Below are 21,868 nucleotides of genomic sequence, written 5' to 3'. Positions count from 1 at the left end.
TAAAATCAGTATGTTACAAATAAACTGACTTCCAAGATGGGCTTCAGCTCACGCTGTGAAGAATTATAACTCTGAGGAACTTGGGCCTTTCTGGCCATACACTAAGCAATTTTTGGCTGGTTCCTGATAAGCCAGATGGCATTTGCTTAGTGGGTAGCCTTGCTATGTTTCAGAGAAGTCAATCCTTCAATTGACATTTGTTAAAGGAACCTTCTGGAAAATTTATGGCTGAACAGTGACTGCATCCATTCAGTTGCACTTGTTTAGGATTTCTGACAACTGCCACCATAGACTGTCAGAATACAATAGCCCAGCAAGGGGATTTGTCCATCTGCACTGTTTAGAGTGGATGGGAGGAATATGTTAGATTCCTTTCATTCAGTTCTCAAGGTGAACCAAAAAGCTGTATAGCTTTATTTGTCCTTTTTACCCAAGACTAGGGATGAGCTTCGAGTTTGACTCGAACATCGGCTGTTCGCAAGTTCGCCGAACAGCGAACAATTTGGGGTGTTCGCGGCAAATTCGAATGCCGCGGAACACCCTTTAAAAGTCTATGGGAGAAATCAAAAGTGCTAATTTTAAAGGCTTATAACTTGCATATTGTCATAAAAAGTGTTTGGGGACCTGGGTCCTGCCCCAGGGGACATGGATCAATGCAAAAAAAAGTTTTAAAAACGGCCGTTTTTTCAGGAGCAGTGATTTTAATAATGCTTAAAGTCAAACAATAAAAGTGTAATATCCCTTTAAATTTCGTAGCTGGGGGGTGTCTATAGTATGCCTGTAAAGGGGCGCATGTTTCCCATGTTTAGAACAGTCTGACAGCAAAATGACATTTCAAAGGAAAAAAAGTCATTTAAAACTACTTGAGGCTATTGCATTGCCGGTCCGACAATACACATAAAAGTTCATTGATAAAAGGCATAGGAATTCCCCACAGGGGAACCCCGAACCAATATTTAAAAAAAAAAATGACGTGGGGATCCCCCTAAATTCCATACCGGCCCTTCAGGTCTGGTATGGATATTAAGTGGAACCCCGGCCAAAAAAAAAAAATATGACGCGGGGGTCCCCCTAAATTCCATACCAGACCCTTATCCGAGCACGCAACCTGGCAGGCCGCAGGAAAAGAGGGGGGGATGAGAGAGCGCCCCCCCCCCCCCCCCCCGAACCGTACCAGGCCACATGCCCTCAACATTGGTAGAAGAAGAAGATGAAGGAAGAAAGAAGAAGCATTTAAATAAAGGAATTGTCAAAAACTGTCTCTTGTCATTTTTAACATTTTTTTTGTGAAAAGGTAGGGGTACTTTTGTACCCCCTTACCATTTCACACGGGGGTGGGTGGGATCTGGGGGTCCCCTTGTTAAAGGGGGCTTCCAGATTCCGATAAGCCCCCCGCCCGCAGACCCCCACAACCCATCAACATGGGGACAAGGTGTTTTGGGGGGCTACCCCAAAGCACCCTCCCAATGTTGAGGGCACGTGGCCTGGTACGGTTCAGGAGGGGGGGGCGCTCTCTCGTCCCCCCTCTTTTCCTGCGGCCTGCCAGGTTGCGTGCTCGGATAAGGGTCTGGTATGGATTTTTGGGGGGACCACGCCGTGTTTTTTTTTTTTTTTTTTTTTTTTAATTTTGGCGCGGGGTTCTCCTTGAAATCCATACCAGACTTGAAGGGCCTGGTATGGAATTTAGGGGGACCCCCACGTCATTTTTTTTTTTTTTGTTTAATTTTGGTTCGGGGTTCCCCTGTGGGGAATTCCCATGCCGTTTTTATCAATGAACTTTTATGTGTATTGTGGACCGGCAATGCAATAGCCGCAAGTAGTTTTAAATGACTTATACAGTATAGTTACATAGTTACATAGTAGGTGAGGTTGAAAAAAGACACAAGTCCATCAAGTCCAACCTATGTGTGTGATTATGTGTCAGTATTGCATTGTATATCCCTGTATGTTGTGGTCATTCAGGTGCTTATCTAATAGTTTCTTGAAGCTATCAATGCTCCCCGCTGAGACCACCGCCTGTGGAAGGGAATTCCACATCCTTGCCGCTCTTACAGTAAAGAACCCTCTACGTAGTTTAAGATTAAACCTCTTTTCTTCTAATTTTAATGAGTGGCCACGAGTCTTGGTAAACTCTCTTCTGCGAAAAAGTTTTATCCCTATTGAGGGGTCACCAGTCCGGTATTTGTAAATTGAAATCATATCCCCTCTCAAGCGTCTCTTCTCCAGAGAGAATAAGTTCAGTGCTCGCAACCTTTCCTCATAACTAAGATCCTCCAGACCCTTTATTAGCTTTGTTGCCCTTCTTTGAACTCGCTCCATTTCCAGTACATCCTTCCTGAGGACTGGTGCCCAGAACTGGACCGCATACTCTAGGTGCGGCCGGACCAGAGTCTTGTAGAGCGGGAGAATTATCGTTTTATCTCTGGAGTTGATCCCCCTTTTAATGCATGCCAATATTCTGTTTGCTTTGTTAGCAGCAGCTTGGCATTGCCTGCCATTGCTGAGCCTATCATCCACTAGGACCCCCAGGTCCTTTTCCATCCTAGATTCCCCCAGAGGTTCTCCCCCCAGCGTATAGATTGCCTTCATATTTTTGCCACCCAAATGCATTATTTTACATTTTTCTACATTGAACCTCATTTGCCATGTAGTCGCCCACCCCATTAATTTGTTCAGGTCTTTTTGCAAGGTTTCCACGTCCTGTGGAGAAGTTATTGCCCTGCTTAGCTTAGTATCGTCTGCAAATACAGAGATTGAACTGTTTATCCCATCCTCCAGATCGTTTATGAACAAATTAAATAGGATTGGTCCCAGCACAGAACCCTGGGGCACCCCACTACCCACCCCTGACCATTCTGAGTACTCCCCATTTATCACCACCCTCTGAACTCGCCCTTGTAGCCAGTTTTCAATCCATGTACTCACCCTATGGTCCATGCCAACAGACCTTATTTTGTACAGTAAACGTTTATGGGGAACTGTGTCAAATGCTTTTGCAAAATCCAGATACACCACGTCTACAGGCCTTCCTTTATCTAGATGGCAACTCACCTCCTCATAGAAGGTTAATAGATTGGTTTGGCAAGAACGATTCTTCATGAATCCATGCTGATTACTGCTAATGATATCGTTCTTATTACTAAAATATTGTATATAGTCCCTTATCATCCCCTCCAAGAGTTTACATACTATCGATGTTAGGCTAACTGGTCTGTAATTCCCAGGGATGTATTTTGGGCCCTTTTTAAATATAGGTGCTACATTGGCTTTTCTCCAATCAGCTGGTACCATTCCAGTCAGTAGACTATCTGTAAAAATTAGGAACAACGGTCTGGCAATCACTTGACTGAGTTCCCTAAGTACCCTCGGATGCAAGCCATCTGGTCCCGGTGATTTATTAATGTTAAGTTTCTCAAGTCTAATTTTAATTCCGTCCTCTGTTAACCATGGAGGTGCTTCCTGTGTTGTGTCATGAGGATAAACACTGCAGTTTTGGTTACTGAAGCCCCCCGATTCACTCGTGAAGACTGAGGAGAAGAATAAATTCAATACCTTCGCCATCTCCCCATCCTTTGTAACCAGATGTCCTTCCTCATTCTTTATGGGGCCAATATGGTCTGTCCTCCCTTTTTTACTGTTTACATACTTAAAGAATTTCTTGGGATTTTTTTTGCTCTCCTCCGCTATGTGTCTTTCATGTTCTATCTTAGCTGTCCTAATTGCACCTTTACATATCCTGTTGCATTCTTTATAAAGTCTGAATGCTGAGGATGATCCCTCAACCTTGTATTTTTTGAAGGCCTTCTCCTTTGCTTTTATATGCATTTTTACATTGGAGTTAAGCCATCCAGGACTTTTGTTCGCTCTTTGAAATTTATTACCCAATGGGATACATTGGCTAATGCCCTTATTTAATATGCTCTTAAAGCAAACCCATCTCTCCTCTGTATTCTTTGTTTCTAATATTTTATCCCAGTTTATGCCTTTTAGCAAGGTTTTTAGTTTAGGGAAGTTGGCTCTTTTGAAATTCAGTGTCTTTGTATTCCCTTTATGTTTCCTATTTGTGTGATTTATACTGAAACTAATTGACCTGTGATCACTGTTACCTAAATTGCCCCGCATTTCCACATCCGTGATCAGGTCTGTATTGTTGGTAATCAGTAGATCCAGTAATGTTTTATTTCTAGTTGGTGCGTCTACCATCTGACCCATAAAATTGTCCTGCAAGACATTAAGGAACTGGCGAGCCTTAAATGAATGTGCGGTTCCCTCCGCCCAGTCTATGTCTGGATAATTAAAATCCCCCATTATGATAACACTTCCCATCCTTGCTGCTAATCCAATTTGTGATAGGAGATCCGTCTCCACTTCCTCCCTCAGGTTTGGGGGCCTATAGCATACTCCCAGTATTATTTTCCCCTTAGCTTTATCCCTTTGGAGCTCTACCCATAAGGATTCCACCTCCTCTCTAGCTCCCTCAGTGATGTCATCTCTCACATTCACTTGTACATTATTCTTGATATATAGGCATACCCCTCCCCCTTTTTTACCCTCTCTATCCTTGCGGTATAGGGTATACCCTTGAATTGACTTTTTTTCTTTGAAATGTCATTTTGCTGTCAGACTGTTCTAAACACGGGAAACATGCGCCCCTTTACAGGCATACTATAGACACCCCCCAGCTACGAAATTTAAAGGGATATTACACTTTTATTGTTTGACTTTAAGCATTATTAAAATCACTGCTCCTGAAAAAACGGTCGTTTTTAAAACTTTTTTTGATCCATGTCCCCTGGGGCAGGACCCAGGTCCCCAAACACTTTTTATGACAATAACTTGCATATAAGCCTTTAAAATTAGCACTTTTGATTATTCATGTTCGTGTCCCATAGACTTTAACGGTGTTCGCATGTTCGAACAAACTTTTTTCCTGTTCGCATGTCAAGATGTAGTCAAGCCAACAGCAAGATATAATCTTGTTATTTTATGGGCAACATACAGGCCCCTAGTGGTTGAAAATGCCTGGGAAGCTTCTCATGAAGCCTCTAGTGGCACATCTGTATAAATGCTCAAAACACCTTACTGGTACATCTTCATTAGAAGGAACTTCTTTTCGTACCATGATGCTGCTCATATTTTTCCCTGTGCAGTCCTAACAGTCCTAAAGAGATTTCTCCTCCTCTACTTTTGACTACATTGTTTTTTTTGTCAGTACATGGTCAGTCATTTGGAAGCAAGATTTAGATTGATCAGTAATTCTCAAATTGTAACTTAAAAACCCAGCTATTTACCAGCCACAGACCAGTATGTATATGCATCAACTAGCAGTCACTTGTAACATATGTATGTCACTTTAATGTCTACTACTTGACATTGTCTCCCTAAATGTCTAATGTATAGATTTGGTTCCTTAAGAGGAAAGAGGGTACTGAGCTGCAATTTACCTACTAACCAGAGGGAAACTGGCTGCAAGATTGTGCGTTACTTACTGCGTTTCTCAGTTTAATTAACGGATTTCTTTTCTTTTCTTTTTTTTTTTTTTGTGCCTGCTGAAAGTGTCTTGTCTGTTCCAAATTCTATGATTTTATTTATTTTTATTTTTTTATTTTAGATTGTTTCCAGTTTCAAGACTACAACCTCTCGGGCGATCTGCCAGTTGGTGAAGGAGTATGTTGGACATAGAGATGGGCTTTGGGACGTCGGTGTTACACGAACACAGCCGGTGGTTCTGGGCACAGCTTCTGCTGGTAGCGTAAATAACATTAATGATATGTTTTGCATAGTATGTAGCATGCCAACAACACAATATCCTGTGTCTAAACAAGCTGAATGCACAGATAAGCATTTTTTTCCTTTTTCAGCAAAATATTATTTACATCTTTAAAGCAAACCTGTGCTTTGTCAATGCAATCTAAAGCAACATGTTTGCATTGAAGCCCCCTTTCCAGAAGCTCATAGGTCTTTCCAATACCCAGTACTTGTTGATAAGGAGGAGTACGTGACTTACTGCTTTGATCACATATAACCATGCAGATGCTTGATTGCCAGTTTGGTATTGTAACATTTTGACGTGTACAAGGTCCTCGGCTCTGCATAAGCTCTGACTGGAACTTACACAGGTTCCCTTACCCTTTTTCCTGGCTGCTGAATGGCATGCCAGGAAAGCAGGAAGCAGACGAATATAAACTGCTGGGAAGGAAAATGATCGTGTGAACTTCTGTTTGCCCATGTAGGTGCACTGCAATTATATTTGAAAATAAAGTTTTGAGATGCAAACACAGAAAGAAACCTGCAAATATTTTTAAGGCATTGTTTAATAGCACTAATTCACCCCATGCTCTTTTATTGGGAATCTGTTGATCCTGCACCATGTCTGCTTGTGTACTTACACTACTGTATAGGCTTCTTGCTGCCTCTCACAAAAAGCACAATTAAAAGAAAACGCCAGAGCTAAGATTTTTTTTTTTTGTTCATTTTTGTTGACGCATTATGTCAGTACAATACATCAGGTGAAAAGGGGTACAGATTCTTTAGATACATATCAATTCTCAAATGAAATGGTGTTTACCTGTGTCATACCTGGAACAGCAAGTATGGATTCCTTATACCGGTAGGCCACATAAAAGACCTATTTTGGTCTCAGAACTCTGCCTAGGTATTCCTCTCAAGAGCTCTAAGTGCTGATGCAAGCAGTGAACTGGCTTTTGGAAGGAATCACACAAGTATTAAAATGCCTTGATGGTTGGATATCAGTCTGGAGAAATGTGCATTCTGATGCAAACTACCCTAGGTAATGTCCACACATGATGCTGAGCCTCCATGATTGAAAGAACTGAAGTCTAAGGGCTCTTTCACACAAATGTGAGGGCCAGGGACATTATGACTGGGGAGGAAAGGGTTAGATAATGCTGGACATCCTCCATCCAAATAATGAGGCAGGCTCTATCTGATATGCTGCAACTTCTAATGAGAAGATCACAGTGTACAGTTAAATCTGAGTAAGCAATATTGGTACAGGAGATGAGCTTATACAGCTGTGCAAACCTGAAAGTAAAGCTAAAGTTCAATTTTAGGAATATGCAGATTAAAGGTTCAGTCTTGGCCCAGGTAAATTTAAAAAAATATATATATGAAAACAAAAATGTTGCATTTTACTTCCTCACTAATTCTCACAAAGTGAATATTCCCAAAATCAAATGACCGGAAATTTCTGCAGCTATTTATGCCATCTGCTGGTTTATAGTAAAGATGCAGCCTAATATTGTTGAGACATTTATTCTAATACACCTACTTCGGTTTTGTTAGGTTGGTTGAGGTATTTTGTGTTTCTTTAAGCCCACTCTGCTATAATCTGTCTGGTTATACTGTCTTATTTTGTAGCTCTAAAGAGACACTAATACAAAATCAATAGTTGAGGCTGGTGTTTAGACACCGCCGTCTAAACTCTACTTTGTCATGACACTCAGTCCCTCTGTTATTGACAAAAGACAGAGAGGCAGAGAGCTACATAGGTTCCCAGCACTACGTAGCCATTTGTTATCTTAAACCTAAACTTTTTTTTGAATATAATAGGTAAGGGTTATAACTGTTGTTTTTTTGCCATCTGGGTCTCATTAGGGAGCTATATATTTACTTCCTCTCCTCTAGACTGCCCTAGTGAGACAATATCATTCCAATGTGATGGAAATTATTATTATTGTTATACAGGATTTATATAGCGCCAACAGTTTGCGCAGCGCTTTACAACATGGGGCAGACAGTACACTTACAATACAAATCAATACAGGAGGGATCAGAGGGCCCTGCTCGTTAGAGCTTACAATCTAGAAGGGAGGGTCAAGTGGAGACAAAAGGTAATAACTGTGGGGGATGAGCTGATGGAAAAAAAAAATGAAAGTACAGTTGTTAGGTGTGGGTAGGATAGGCTTCTCTGAAGAGAAGGGTTTTCAGGGATCTTCTGAAAGCTAATAAAGTAGGAGATAAGCGGACAGATTGGGGTAAGGAGTTCCATAGGATTGGAGAGGCTTTGGAAAAGGCCTAGAGGCGAGCATGGGAGGAGGTGACAAGGGAGCTAGAGAGCAGGAGGTCTTGAGAGGAACGAAGAGAGCGATTGGGTTGGTATTTAGAGACCAAGTTAGTGATGTAGCTGGTGGCAAAATTGTGGATGGCTTTGTACGTATTTGTTAGAATTTTGAATTTAATTCTTTGGCCGAGTGGAAGCCAGTGGACGGATTGACAGAGAGGAGTGGCAGACACACAGCGATTGGTAAGGTGGATGAGTCTGGCAGCGGTATTCATGATGGATTGAAGAGGTGATAGACTATGTAGTGGTAAGCCAATGAGAAGGGAGTTGCAGTAGTCAAGGCGAGAGATGACCAGCGAGTGAATTAAGAGCTTAGTTGTGTCATTGGTTAGAAAGGGGCGTATTTTGGAGATGTTGCGGAGGTTGAGGCGGCAGGATTTGGACAGTGATTGGATGTGTTGCTTGAAGGAGAGTTCAGAGTCTAGGACTACACTTAGAACCTTGGCATGTGGGGATGGGCTTATAGTTGTGCCATCGATTTTGACAGAGAGATCAGGGGAAGAGGCATAGGGGGGAGGAAAAATTAGAAGTTCGGTTTTGGCTAGATTGAGTTTAAGGAAGTGGTGAGACATCCAGACTGATATACCTGAGAGTAAATTACTGATACGTGAGGAGACAGAGGGAGTGAGCTGAGGGGTAGAGAAATAGATTTGGGTGTCATCAGCGTAGAGGTGGTATTGGAAGCCATGGGAGGCTATCAGTTGACCCAGGGAGGCAGTGTAGATTGAAAATAGTAGAGGTCCAAGAACAGAACCCTGAGGGACCCCAACAGAGAAAGGAAGAGGAGAGGAGGAAGTAGAGTTATAAGAAATGCTAAAGGTGCGGTTGGATAAGTAGGAAGAGAACCAGCGAAGTGTACAGTCACGGAGACCAAAGGCGTGTAGTTTTTTGAGGAGGAGGGGGTGGTCAACCGTATCAAAGGCAGCAGAGAGGTCCAGGAGTAGGAGTACAGAATAGTGTCGATTGGTTTTGGCCGTTAGTAGATCATTTGTTAGTTTTAGGAGAGCAGTTTCTGTGGAGTGTTGAGGACGAAATCCAGACTGAAGGGGATCGAGAAGGCCATTATCAGCGAGGTGGACGCTCAGTCGGTTGTAGACCAGACGTTCGAGGAGTTTGGATAAGAAGGGGAGCAAGGAGATGGGGCGTAAGTTGTTAAGATTGGATGGGTCCAGTGAGGGCTTTTTAAGTATGGGTCTGACAAGTGCATGTTTTAGAGAGTTGGGGAAGATGCCAGAAGAGAGGGAGAGATTGAAGATGTGGGTTAGAGAGTGTAGTATAGGGCCAGAGGGTGAACGTAGCATTTGTGCGGGAACAGGATCCAGAGGGCAGGTGGTAAGGTGGACATTAGCAAGTAGTTTAGCAACTTCGTCTGTAGTGGTGGGGTTAAAAGAGGGAAATAATGATTGTGCCTGTGGGCATGAAGTGTAAAGCGTGGAGGGTGTCGGCACAGTAGAGATCTCAGCGCGAATAGTATCAATCTTCTGTTTGAAGTGATTGGCGATCTCCTGTGCAGTGAGTGAGTTGGCGGGTGGAGGCGGTGGAGGACGAAGTTGAGAGTTGAAGGTGGAGAAGAGTTGACGGGGACAGGATGATAAGTTGCTAATGAGAGTGGTAAAATAGGTCTGCTTGGCAGAGAGGAGGCTGGAGTTGTATTTTTGGAGGGCAGATTTATATTGGTAGAAATCTCTCTGGGACTTAGTCTTGCGCCACAGGCGCTCCAGAGCACGACTACGTTTTTTCAGACTTCTAGTATCATCTGTTTGCCAAGGTTGAAGGGGTCTGGGCTTGATTCTGTGTGTAGTGAGGGGGGCAAGTGAGTTCAGTGAGGCTAGAAGTGAAGCGTTGTACACAGAAGTGGCTAGGTTGGTGCAGGATAGGGGTGAGATTTTGTTGTAGAGGTTGTTGATAGCAGAGTAGAGAAGAGAAAGGTTGAGATGATGTAGGTTTCTGCGGGTAACTTTAAGGTGGTTGGAGGGAGAGGAGGTGAAGGAGAGGGAGAGAGTGAAACTAATAAGGTGATGATCAGAGAGAGGGAATGGATAGATAGAGAGGTTGCATTAAGTGCAAAGGTGAGAGAACACGAGGTCAAGGATATTGCCTTCTGAGTGAGTTGGAGCATGTATCCACTGCTTCAGGTCAAAGGAGGATATTAGGCTGAGAAGTTTGGAAGTGGAAGGAGTGTTAGTATTAATAGGGATGTTGAAGTCCCCGAGAATGATAGTGGGGATTTCAGAAGAAAGAAAGTAGGGTAGCCAGGCAGAGAAGTCTTATACCGTGTACACACGATCAGATTTTGCGATGGGAAAAATGTGGTTATTTTGTGAGTGTTTCTACTGTCTTGGCATTCCAGGGCCTCCAAAGTTTGATAGGTAGTCAGGAAATTAAATGTGTAATTTATGCCCCTTGCAAGCTGGAAGGTGCTCCTTGTATTTTGAGCCCTGCTGTGCAGCTAGGCTCTAAAAAAAAGTGTTGTGTGTGGTATTCCTATACTCAGGAGGAATAGCAGAATGTGTTATGAGGTGTAATTGTAAGTATGCCCACGCTGTGTGTGGGACATTTCTTATTAACAACTTTGTGTAAAAATGAATACATTTCAAATTCTTACATTTTCAAAAACTTGTGGCGAAAAATGTGATCTTCTAGACTTGCTATGTGTCTGAATTAATATGGTGGCGGGTCTACTTTGCAAAACATCTTCATTTTGTGGATGTTTTTCCTGTCCTGGCAGTTCAGGGCCTCAAATGTGATAGTCAAGAAAACAGATGTAATATTTATGCCCCTTGAAAGTCTGAAGGTGCTCCTTGGATTTTGGGCCTCTCTACGTATCTAGGCAGTAGAAGTCTCGCATGTTGTATCCTCATACCTGGGAGAAGTTGAACGTGTATTGAGGTGTAAGTGTCAATTTGCCTGGAATGTATGTTAGAAAACAACTTAAATAAACTCTTCATACCTTTTTACTAAATACCTTGGACAGTCTGCTTTTCAAATATTGGTAATTTTTGGGGTGTTTATAATGTCCTGGCATTTTAGTAACTCGAGCAGTTAGAGAAGTAGTCCTACTACATCAGGGTTGTTAAATTTCACATATAATATACACCTTGAATCATAGAAATATTTTAGTAAAAACAAATGCTAAAATGCATTGCTGGAGGCAGTGTGGTGTCTTTTAAATATTCAAAGTTGCTTTTACCTGTACAGACTACCAAACAAGAGAAAAGAGATACGATTTCATGTTTCTTGACCTATAGTAACCTGCACCCTTTTCCAAAGATGGCCGACCAGAGGTGGTCAGAAAAGGAAAACAAAGTGAGAAAATAATGCAAATATTAAAGCTTTGTGCTGCTCCTTGTAACCTTGATGTCCTAGTGCCATTATAGTAAACACAGCCATCGCCACAAAGGGTTTAAAAGGAATTTTCCCCTAAAACCTGGAGCTCTTGCAATATGCAGATGTTCTTTACCAACTTTTGCAAAAGTTGATATTTGCACGCAGCGGAATCCTTATCCAAGAATCTCCCAGGCTGCCCTGCAGCTAATTATTAGGGGCCCTGTAAGTTTAGTTTGAGGAACTTGCATGAACACTGGTTTCCTTTAAAATAATTATTTTGTCATGTCCATATTTTTTCATGTAATTTTTTTATTTTGTTTGTAAGCCATCATGCATTTGTTTTTGCAGATCACACAGCATTACTTTGGAGTATTGAAACAGGAAAATGCCTTACCAAGTATGTCGGCCATGCTGGATCAGGTAAAAACAAAAGAAATGAAATTCTATGGTAGTGAGGTGTTAACCGTTAAGTAACACTTCAAAAATGTTTAGTTACTGGGACAGGGATTATGGGGGAAGTTTTCCCTGTATGGACACAGATTGTAACCCCCTTCCCATTTCCATCCAGAACTGAAAAAAAAACAGGTTTGACTGGAGTTTACTGTACATTTGAAGGATAATTGCACCAGTAGGGTCAGTTGCATGCACTAAGCTAAGCTTGGGGCCCTGGTTAAAGAGAACAAGGGCCAGACTACCCATCTGAACTTATTTTCAAGGGCCTGTCTTGAACTTATTTTCTATAGCCAGACCCCATCCTCTATTGGGCCAGATTTAAAGAAAGCTAGTAAACACTGTACAAACTAGACTTTTTGCTTTATAAAGTTTCTCTTATGTTTAATTGATGCAGGAGCTGGGGAGAAAGGGGTACTCATATTTAAGATACAATTATGGATGTTCTTTAAAAAAAATCCCCTGCACTAATTCTTGTCACAGCGTGGCCCTCTAATAAATAGAAAATAAATAAGTGAGGGAATGTAGTCTGTGAATTATGAGGTTTTTTACCTACTATCTAAAAGTCTAGCCTGTTTCTGTCTTGTAAAATGCATTGTGGTGTATGATTAGAGGTGCTCAGTGGAGTTGGTAATATTTACTCCGAGATAATACAGGGGTTTGGCGCAATAACCTAGCAAGGTTTTCAAATTATCAATCCATTTCTTTAGTTTTGGAGAGGTAGGGCCTAGATACGGTATGTATAAACTTTTGTTTTTATTGTTACAAAGTAGCCAATTTTTTTTTTTTTTAAATAAAGTTGGGTAGCAAAATGTATTTTTCTTTGAAATTAAAGGAACAAACTCTAAAACATTTTAAACCCCCATGGTAGTTAAATAGAACATTTATTTATACAGATATATAGTATAACGTACATTAGACGTAAAATAAAGGTGAGTCTGAAGGATGAAACAACAAAGGTCTTTGTGCCGTTCTCCTTCAGAAGAGGGATAACTGAGGCCTGTGCATTCACATTTGTGGTGGTATTAGTAATCTATATGATACAGGGAGGGAAAAAAAGTATTTGATTCCCTGCTGATTTTCTACGTTCGCCCACTGACAAATAAATGATCAGTCTATAATTTTAATGGTAGGTTTATAACAGTGAGAGACAGAATAACAACATAAATATCCAGAAAAACGCATTTCAAAAAAGTTATCAATTGATTTGAATTTTAATGAGAGAAATAAATATTTGACCCCTTTGCAAAACATGACTTGATACCTGGTGGCGAAACCCTTGTTGGCAATCACAGGGGTCAGATGTTTCTTTGGTTTGCACACATCTCAGAAGTGATTTTCAAATCTGGTGCTTTCGTTTCTACAGAAGCCTTCGTTTGAAAATATTCGAGAAATTCCCCTGCTCACTCTGTCACAGAAGGTGGCCTTCTTGGTGGCTACCACCTCTGCTTGCAGGGTGTCGGAAATGGCGGCACTATCCTGTCGCACGCCCTACCTGGTGATTCATAAGGATAAGGTGGTTCTTCGTCCTTGTCCTTCATTCCTTTCAAAAGTTGTTTCTGATTTCCATTTAAATGAAGACATTGTGTTGCCTTCCCTGTGTCCCAGGCCGCAACATCCGAGGGAATATGTCTTACACACCCTGGATGTGGTTCGTGCAATCAGGGTGTATTTGGCAACCACTGAGTCCTTTCGGAGGTCAAACTCCCTGTTCATGGTCGTGGACGGGCCAAAGAAGGAGCTGTCTGCTTCCTCGGCGACCATTTCTAGATGGATCAGACAGACGGTGACTCAGGTCTAATCTGTTAGGGGTCGGGTTCCTCCCTACCCGGTGAAGGCGCACTCTACTCGGACGCTGAATTATAGACTGATCATTTCTTTGTCAGTGGGCAATCGTACAAAAAAGCAGGGGATCAAATACTTTTTTCCCTCAGTGTTATAAAGTATATAATTACATGATCATTTTTGTAGTATCTTGCTGTTTGCACTAGTTTATTCAGTCCATATGCAAGTAACTCCGAATTCAGCTTTTATTGTTAAAACCTCACGAAAAGGAAAGTATTTACCTACCATATGCTTTTCCTTATCATTGTTCTGTGTTCTTGCTGGTAACCTTGTACTGTGGTTTAATTTTAAATATTGTGCTTATTAAATTTGTAACATTTTAACGCTTTAGTAATTTGCTTTCACTGGATAATTCAAATGTTTTTTTTCTTTTGCAGTAAACTCAATAAAATTTCATCCCACTGATCAAATTGCATTAACAGGCAAGTATAGCAGTTTTAAATCATTTGTAAAATTGTTGACTTGTTGCATTAATGGGATGGGGATTGGGGTAAAGTGCCTCATCAAAACTTGCTGAAACTTTGCTTCTACACAAACCGCTGAATGCACTATTAATAATAATACTTATATTGGAACGGTTTTACCCATCCAAATATTTATAATTTGGTTTATTTAGTCTTGTAATCCATGTAAATCCTTTTTTTTTTTTAAGATATTTTTATTGGGTTTAAAGACAAACCAACATACAAAGGAAAAAAAAACTTTGGTTGTTCATTGGTATACATAAACAAGCAATACACTCTTTCAGTCAATAAACAATTATCAATTCACTTATCTCCTGCGATTATTAATTGCATAAGTACAGGAATTGACCATACCGTCAGTGTGTACTTCATATATCTACAGTGGAGATCAACACATTTAAAGTATGTGGCACGACCAAGAAATGACATAATGTATTCACTCTGGGGTAAGGGTCAGAGGGCTCGCTATCCATTACCCCAAATTTTGTGGAATGTCTTTTTTCCTTTTCCGGAGTTCAAAAGTAAGTTTGTATAGTAGTATAGAATCATTGTTTAACTTTAACCATAGGAATTTCAGGATGGTCTGTGCTCCTTTCCAAGACAGCATGATACACTTTTTAACATAGAAGTACAGAATGCGGAGTAGTCTCTTAGCATGGAATGGTATGTGTTAGTGACCAAAGATGCCTAGAAGGCACTTCTTGGGATGGACAGTGTTGGGGAGACCCAGTGCCGAGGAGATGAAAGAACCTACTGTACCTCTGCCCAGAAGAATTGAACCACTGGACAGTACCAGAAACAGTGTAGGAAATCAGCGGTTTGGCCACAGCCTCTGAAACACTCAGCCGAGGGAGTTAGCCCCATTTTATGTAACCCAGCTGGAGTAAGTGAGAGTGGTGAAAGATTTTAATGTGTATAATTCGGTCCCTGGATGAGATAACTGAGGTCTTGTATGTATCACTAAATTCCGACCAGTCATCGTCCGTGAGGGAGATGTCCATAGAGGTCCATTTCGTTTGAGCCATACGGAATCTAGGGTTAAAGTTAGTCGTGAGGGCAGCATAGTAAGTGGAGATGAGTTTAGTGGGGTCAGGGTGTCTTAGCAGTTTCTCCATTGGGGGTATAGTTAGAGTCGTCTAAGGAGCCAAACTGGGCACGAACAGCATGTCGAAGCTGATAATAGTATAACAGGTAGGAGGTTGGTAGGTCAAAGTCAATGCGTAGTTAAGAGAAAGATTTAAAACCCTGTGTATCGTATAAATGACATGGGTATTTAACCCCTTTAGAGTACCAGGGATTGGGTAAGGCGTACAGTTCCTGCAGATTGATTAAACCATAGAGTGTTATTGGGAGAGGTCGACCAAGATTGTTTGGATATCTTCGAAACAACTCAGCGGAATAACGAAAGGGAAGTAGCTAATATGGATGTGCCGGGATGAGCTGGAACCCGGCCTCTATAGATAATGTTATGGAGGGTCTCTAGGGAAGAGGCAGTGGCTCCCTCAGTGGTAGTGCATGCATTTGCGGCAGCCGGGTGTAGCCAATCATGAATATGTACCAATTGAGATGCTAGATAATAGAAATAAAAGATCGGAAATGCCAAACCTGCCAGATGTGTCGGCAGCCTCAGCGTTTCAAGAGCCACCCGGGGGCGTCGGCTATGCCATAAGAAGGCCACGCAGATCGTGTCTATACACTTAAAAATGGATTTAGGGTTTTGCAAGGGGAGTTAGCCAGAACATACAATAACTTGGGTAGATATATAATTTTAAGGGTGTTGGTCCTGCCCATGAGATCCAGAGGCAAATCCATCCATTGCTTGGTTTGTTCTTGTAGCTGAGTTAATAAGGGACCTAGGTTATTAGCAACGTAGGAAGATAGAGGTATCTGTACCACAACTCCTGAGATACCTACAGGAGGACGCAACCTGTAGTCTCGATTCTGGGTGAATCTGGGGGAAAGCAGCGGGATCCAAAGAAATATCGGACTTATCCCAGTTCACCCGGAAGCCAGAGTAGTCGCCAAAGGTGCTCATTTCAGAAAGCAGAGTGTGAAGTGACTTATGAGTATCAGCCAGGTATACCAGGGTGTCATCCGCGTACAGTGAGCTATAAGGGAAGGTGGAGGAGTACGGTGTGCGCGCTCAATGACATACGAGAATGAAGGTGCATAGGTGCCAAAAATGTCCCGCAGCCAGGAGTAGAGAAACTTTTTAGGGTGGGAGCCCTCTGCGTGTTCAGGAAACCCCATAAAACGGACAATAATCCTGTGTGAGCCACTCTCTAAGTCATCGAGTTTAGCGCAGAGAGCTGCCATCTCACTTGTAGTATCACGCACTGTAACAGACAAGGAGTGCACAGCATCTTCCAGGGAGCTTATACGTTCCTCAGTGGCCCCGGTTCTATCACGTAGATTCTGAACATTTCAGGAGGGAGAAATCCATATGTATGGAAGCTGAGTGGAGAGGGAGGCCCTACAATCCTGCATGGCCAGCATAATGGTAGACAGGGTAGGCTCATTAGGGGGAGTGTGTCCTGGCCAGTGTCCTGGCAGCCTTCGTCATGCTGTGGAGATTCCTGGGACAGCAGGGGATCTAATTGGGTGGTGAACAGAGCAGGGGATGATTCACTCACCCTTGTAGCAGAGCCCCTGTCAGCAGAGAATACCTGCAGTGTGTCTGACGGCAGCTGCCTGCGTCCCAGCGCTATCTTGCTGCCAGAACTGAGTGCGTTGTTCCACCGTGGATGGAGGCCAGGGCGGCCCATATTTTACCATCTCAGACAGCCTGGTGGATGCCCACAGCCGTAGGGAAGGATTTGGTGCTGTTTGCGGAGAGCGAGGACACAGAATGAAGGCAGGATGGTCGTTGAGAGCCGGAGCGGTGTTGCTATGCAGCCGCTCGCTCCACCATTAAGCCACGCCCCAATCCATGTAAATCATTCACACAATACAGCCCACACCCACTGAGACTTCTCTGCAGACAGTCCTAACTTAGTCAAGGACTCCCCCAAACTCTCAGTTTGGGCAGTGATGGAGAAGCAGCACACTGTTTAGAACATCACTTTGTTCTCTACTTTTCTCAACACTTTCTCTGTTATATGGAAGGGGGTGTACAGTGCAGCAGATCCCTGATTGGGCATACAGGGCTCCCTCGCCTCCTGTAGGAGTACTTCTGTGTAGGGGATTACCGGAGGCTACAATTGGGGCAGCTTAAAGTGAAGCTCCACCCAAAAGGGGAAGTTATGCTTTTAAGGCCTCCTCCCCTGCTCCTGCTTGTGAAATGGAGCTTTGGTGGGGGGGGGGGGGGTGGTTAGAGGGTACCCGATTTTGACAGGTGCCTGCTTCCACTTCGGAAGTGGAAGTCCCCCCCCCCCCCTCCGAAGTCTTCTGGAACACATGACAGGTCCCAGAAGACTGCAGGACCAGTCACAGGGAGCAGCGCCGCTCACACATGCGCAGTGGGCACCAGGCTGTGAAGCCGCATGCTATCACAGATGGGTGCCCATGGTAATGATGCCAGCACTGGCAAGGGAGGACACAGGGAGAAAGCGGCCGCACACCACCAGATCGTGGGACATGTGAGTGAGTGTTTATTAAAAGTCAGCAACTACAGTTTTTTTTAGCTGCTGACTTTTGATTTTCACTTAAGCGACTGGAGCTCCCCTTTACGGTACCTTTTAAAGTGGTTGTAAACCCTTACAGACCACTTTTACCTACAGGTAAGCCTAGATTAATGCTTACCTGTAGTTGCAAGAAATATCTCCTAAACCTACACGTTTAGGAGATATTTCCAAAAGACAGGCACCGATGTCTACGGCGCATGCGCCATAGACAACGGCGCGCAGGCGCACTGAGCTTGCCGTTTCTAACGGTGATCATGCCGTTAGTGGCGGCACCAGCGCGCATACCCGGAAAGAAGATGGACGCTTCGTGGAAGGAGGGACAGCGGTGACATCGCAGGCTCCTGTGTCAGGTAAGTAACACAATGGTTTACTATGCGATGCATAGTAGCCCATTATGCTTTACCTTTGCAGGGAAGCAAAGATGAAGTAAACCCATTAGGGTTTACTTCCTCTTTAACAGCTGTATGTAAAAACATATTTTAAAAAATATATAAATAAAATCTGTTCATGCCTATAGATATACAGTACTTGTCAAAAAGAAGACCTTTCCCCATTTTCTGCCATGGCAACTCTCATTATTTGAAGATCTTTTATTGATACTATACATGGATTAAATTTTGGATTTTTATTCCTGCTTGAAAATGCAAATACCTAAGGCCCCTTTCACACTGGGGCGGTTTGCAGGCGCTATTGCGCTAAAAATAGCGCCTGCAAACTGACCCGAAACAGCCGCTGCTGTGAATCCAGTGTGAAAGCCTCAAAGTCCTGCTAGCAGCATCTTCAGAGCAGGGAAGGAGCAGTGTATGCACCGCTCCTTCCCCGCTCCTGCCCATTAAAATCAATGGGACAGCGCGGATATACCGCCGGCAAAGAGCCTCTGCAGTTGGTTTATAACCCTTTCTCGGCCACTAGCGGGGGGTAAAACCGCCCCGCTAGCGGCCGAATACCGACGGTAAAGCGCCGCTTTACCGCCAACGCCACCCCCGCCCCAGTGTGAAAGGGGCCTAAGAGCAGGTAGTTACAAAATCAAGCTCCCATCTACACCATAACCTCATATACAGGCTTATCTCAAGGTAATTTTAACAATGGAATCAGGATCAGAGTTTTATCTGTATGTGAAAATGAAACAGGTGGACAGGTATGCCTGCATGACTTCAGATGGGATAGGGAAGTTCCAGCTCCGCAACAATTACTGTACAGTACATGGACTTTGTTCCACAATTTCTGTTCTCAAATCCTCAGACAATTCTTTGCTGCTCTTTCTCTTCTCCATGCTCCGTGTGACACACAGAGACACACAACAGAAAGGTTGAGTCAGTTTTTCACTATTTTAACTGGTTGCTGGTGTGATTTCTATATTGTCAGCACCTGTAAATTGATACAGGTGAGTTAAATTACAAAGGAGCACCACAAACATAGAATGCAATTACCGTATTTATCGGCGTATAACACGCACCCCAAGTTTAGGAGGAAATTTTAAGGAAAAAAACTTTTAGGAGGGAAGTTTAAGGAAAAAAAACTTACATTAAAATGCCCATCAATGCAGCCTTATCGTGTCCATCTGCAGCCTTGTCAGTGCAGCCTTTCAGTGTCAGTGCAGCCTTTCAGTGTCAGTGCAGCCTTTCAGTGTCAGTGCAGCCTTTCAGTGTCAGTGCAGCCTTTCAGTGTCAGTGCAGCCTTTCAGTGTCAGTGCAGCCTTTCAGTGTCAGTGCAGCCTTTCAGTGTCAGTGCATCCATTCAGTGTCAGTGCAGCCTTGCCCCAGTGTCCAGTGCAGCCTTGCCCCAGTGTCCAGTGCAGCCTTGTCAGTGCAGCTTTGCCCCAGTGCAGCCTTTTCAGTGCAGCCTTGTCAGTGCAGCTTTGCCCCAGTGGTCAGTGCAGCTTTGCCCCAGTGGTCAGTGCAGCTTTGCCCCAGTGGTCAGTGCAGCCTTGCCCCAGTGGTCAGTGCAGCCTTGCCCCAGTGGTCAGTGCAGCCTTGCCCCCAGTGTCCATTAAATGCTTGGACAGATCGCCGCTGACATACACATAGCATGTCGTTTTAAATATGGCGCCGCGGAGTTCGGAAGGACTCGGCGGAGCTGAATGAGCGCAGCCGAGATACACATAGTCGAGTCGACATTCACATAGTGTGTAGTTTTAAATATGGCGCCGCGGAATTCGGAGGGACTCGGTGGAGCTGAACGAGCGCCGCCGAGATCACAGTGACTGGGCGGAGCCGAGATACACATAGTATCGAGTGTACTCGGCTCTTTCCGGCGCCGCTCACAGTCCCGCCCTACGATGGACATAACACAGGTCCAATGGCGGGACTGTGAGCGGCGCCGGAAAGAGCCGAGAACACTCGACTATGTGTATCTCGGCTCCGCCCAGTCACGGTGATCTCGGTGGCACTCGTTCAGCTCCGCCGAGTCCCTCCGAACTCCGCGGCGCCATATTTAAAACTACACGCTATGTGAATGTTGGCTGCGATCGCGGCAATCGCTCCGATAGATCACAATTAGCGGGGATCGCGTATAACACGCACCCACAATTTCCCCCTGATTTTAAGGGGAAAAAAGTGCGTGTTATACGCCGATAAATACGGTATTTCTTATGATTTTGAGAAGGTGCCAAAATCTATTTTTGGAGTTTTGCTTGGAATTTGTCAGATTTGGCTTTTTGTTTCTTGACTTTTTCGTGTCATACCAATACAAACGAAAGAAATAAACATGAGAATGCCAAAACATTTGTAATTGCAACAATTTTTATGGGCAAAATGGTGCATTATCTGACAGAAATGCAGGGGTGCCAATATGTTTCGTCATGACTGTATAGTTGATGTACATTCAGTCAAAACTGCATAATAATCATCCTCATTTCAGAAGCCTTTTACATTATCTATAAGGCACACTGTCCAACACCTTTCTAGCATATTTTCTAGCATTGTAACAATCAAATGCCATGCTTGGCTAATGGGCATATGGGAGTCGCCACCACCATGAATGTTCAGATACCCTTGTCTATTTATTGTAACTGATCATTGTCAGCAGAATCTTTTTCTGGTGTATTGGCATTAGACAGAGTTATTTGTTTGCATTTATGACTGCAGTAATATCCCAGACAGACAAGGAAGATGCATGGGGGTGCATGGAGCCTTATTAGAAATACATAAAATAAAAATGTATTTACACTGAAGGATGTGATTTGACTCTGTTTTCTGTCCTGCAGCATCTGGGGACCAGACGGCTCACATCTGGCGCTACGTGGTACAGTTACCCACTCCACAGCCGACGGCAGACACCAGTGTAAGCTTGCCACTGAAATAAAGACATTATCCTTAAGGGTAGCAGACTACAATGATATGGGAAATAGTGATGTTTGTTTCAGTTACTACATGATTATATCTACTGGAATACATTTTCCCTGACATTAAGGAGATCGCTTAAAAAAAAGTACAGGCCTTGGGGTGGATGTTTTTTTTTTTTTCTTGTTTTTTACATTATTGCTACTTGTTATGCACATTCCTTAACACAGCAAATCCTATCCTGCTGACTGTCTGTTCTTTGCCAGTTGGTTGTGCAGCCAGTGAAGTCAGAGCTGCTTAGCTGCCTACATGTTTCAGCTTAGTGACACAAAGTATTTAAGCCATTGAATAAACACAACAGCCAGGCAACTAGCAGTCAGAGGGAGAGGTCATTTTGTGCCTTTCCTTTAGCCCAGAGATTTTACACATCACTTTCTGATCTGACAGAAAGAGAAGGGAAATCTTAAAGGATAAGTTCACCTTTTGTTAAAAAAAAAACTAAAAAAATACATGCACGTCTTTTTATTTATTTATTTTTTTACTCTGCAGCCTTTAAAGCAGTGCACCCACAATGAGCAGATCACGGGTGCAATTCCAGGATACTTCCGTCTCTTAGTAAGCTGTTTGCCCATACCTTCAATACGAGGAGGTAGTTATTGAATGGTAGGAAGAATCAATGAACTATGAGAGTGCTCACCAGCGCCCTCACAGTTAATTGAGAACTACAAACCATCAGGCGCAATGGCTGACAGCGGGTGCTGGGAGAAGGTTCCCCACCCATTGACACAAAGCAGG

General features: G+C 43.2%; 1 protein-coding gene across 5 annotated transcripts in view; it reads left to right on the top strand.

Annotated features, from left to right (window-relative positions):
- WDR37 (WD repeat domain 37) overlaps positions 1 to 21,868 on the top strand; it is a 303,743-nt gene that overhangs the window by 209,506 nt on the left and 72,369 nt on the right. For all 5 annotated transcript variants that reach the window (XM_073629902.1, XM_073629901.1, XM_073629900.1 and 2 more), the window contains 4 exons: positions 5,612 to 5,747; positions 11,759 to 11,830; positions 14,083 to 14,127; positions 20,998 to 21,074. In XM_073629902.1, the coding sequence (XP_073486003.1) occupies positions 5,612 to 5,747; positions 11,759 to 11,830; positions 14,083 to 14,127; positions 20,998 to 21,074 (330 nt within the window). The remainder of the gene's footprint in view (positions 1 to 5,611; positions 5,748 to 11,758; positions 11,831 to 14,082; positions 14,128 to 20,997; positions 21,075 to 21,868) is intronic.

Source organism: Aquarana catesbeiana, linkage group LG05, assembly GCF_042186555.1.
Source record: "Aquarana catesbeiana isolate 2022-GZ linkage group LG05, ASM4218655v1, whole genome shotgun sequence".
NCBI lineage: Eukaryota > Metazoa > Chordata > Amphibia > Anura > Ranidae > Aquarana > Aquarana catesbeiana.
This window is presented reverse-complemented; position numbering and strand designations above follow the sequence as displayed.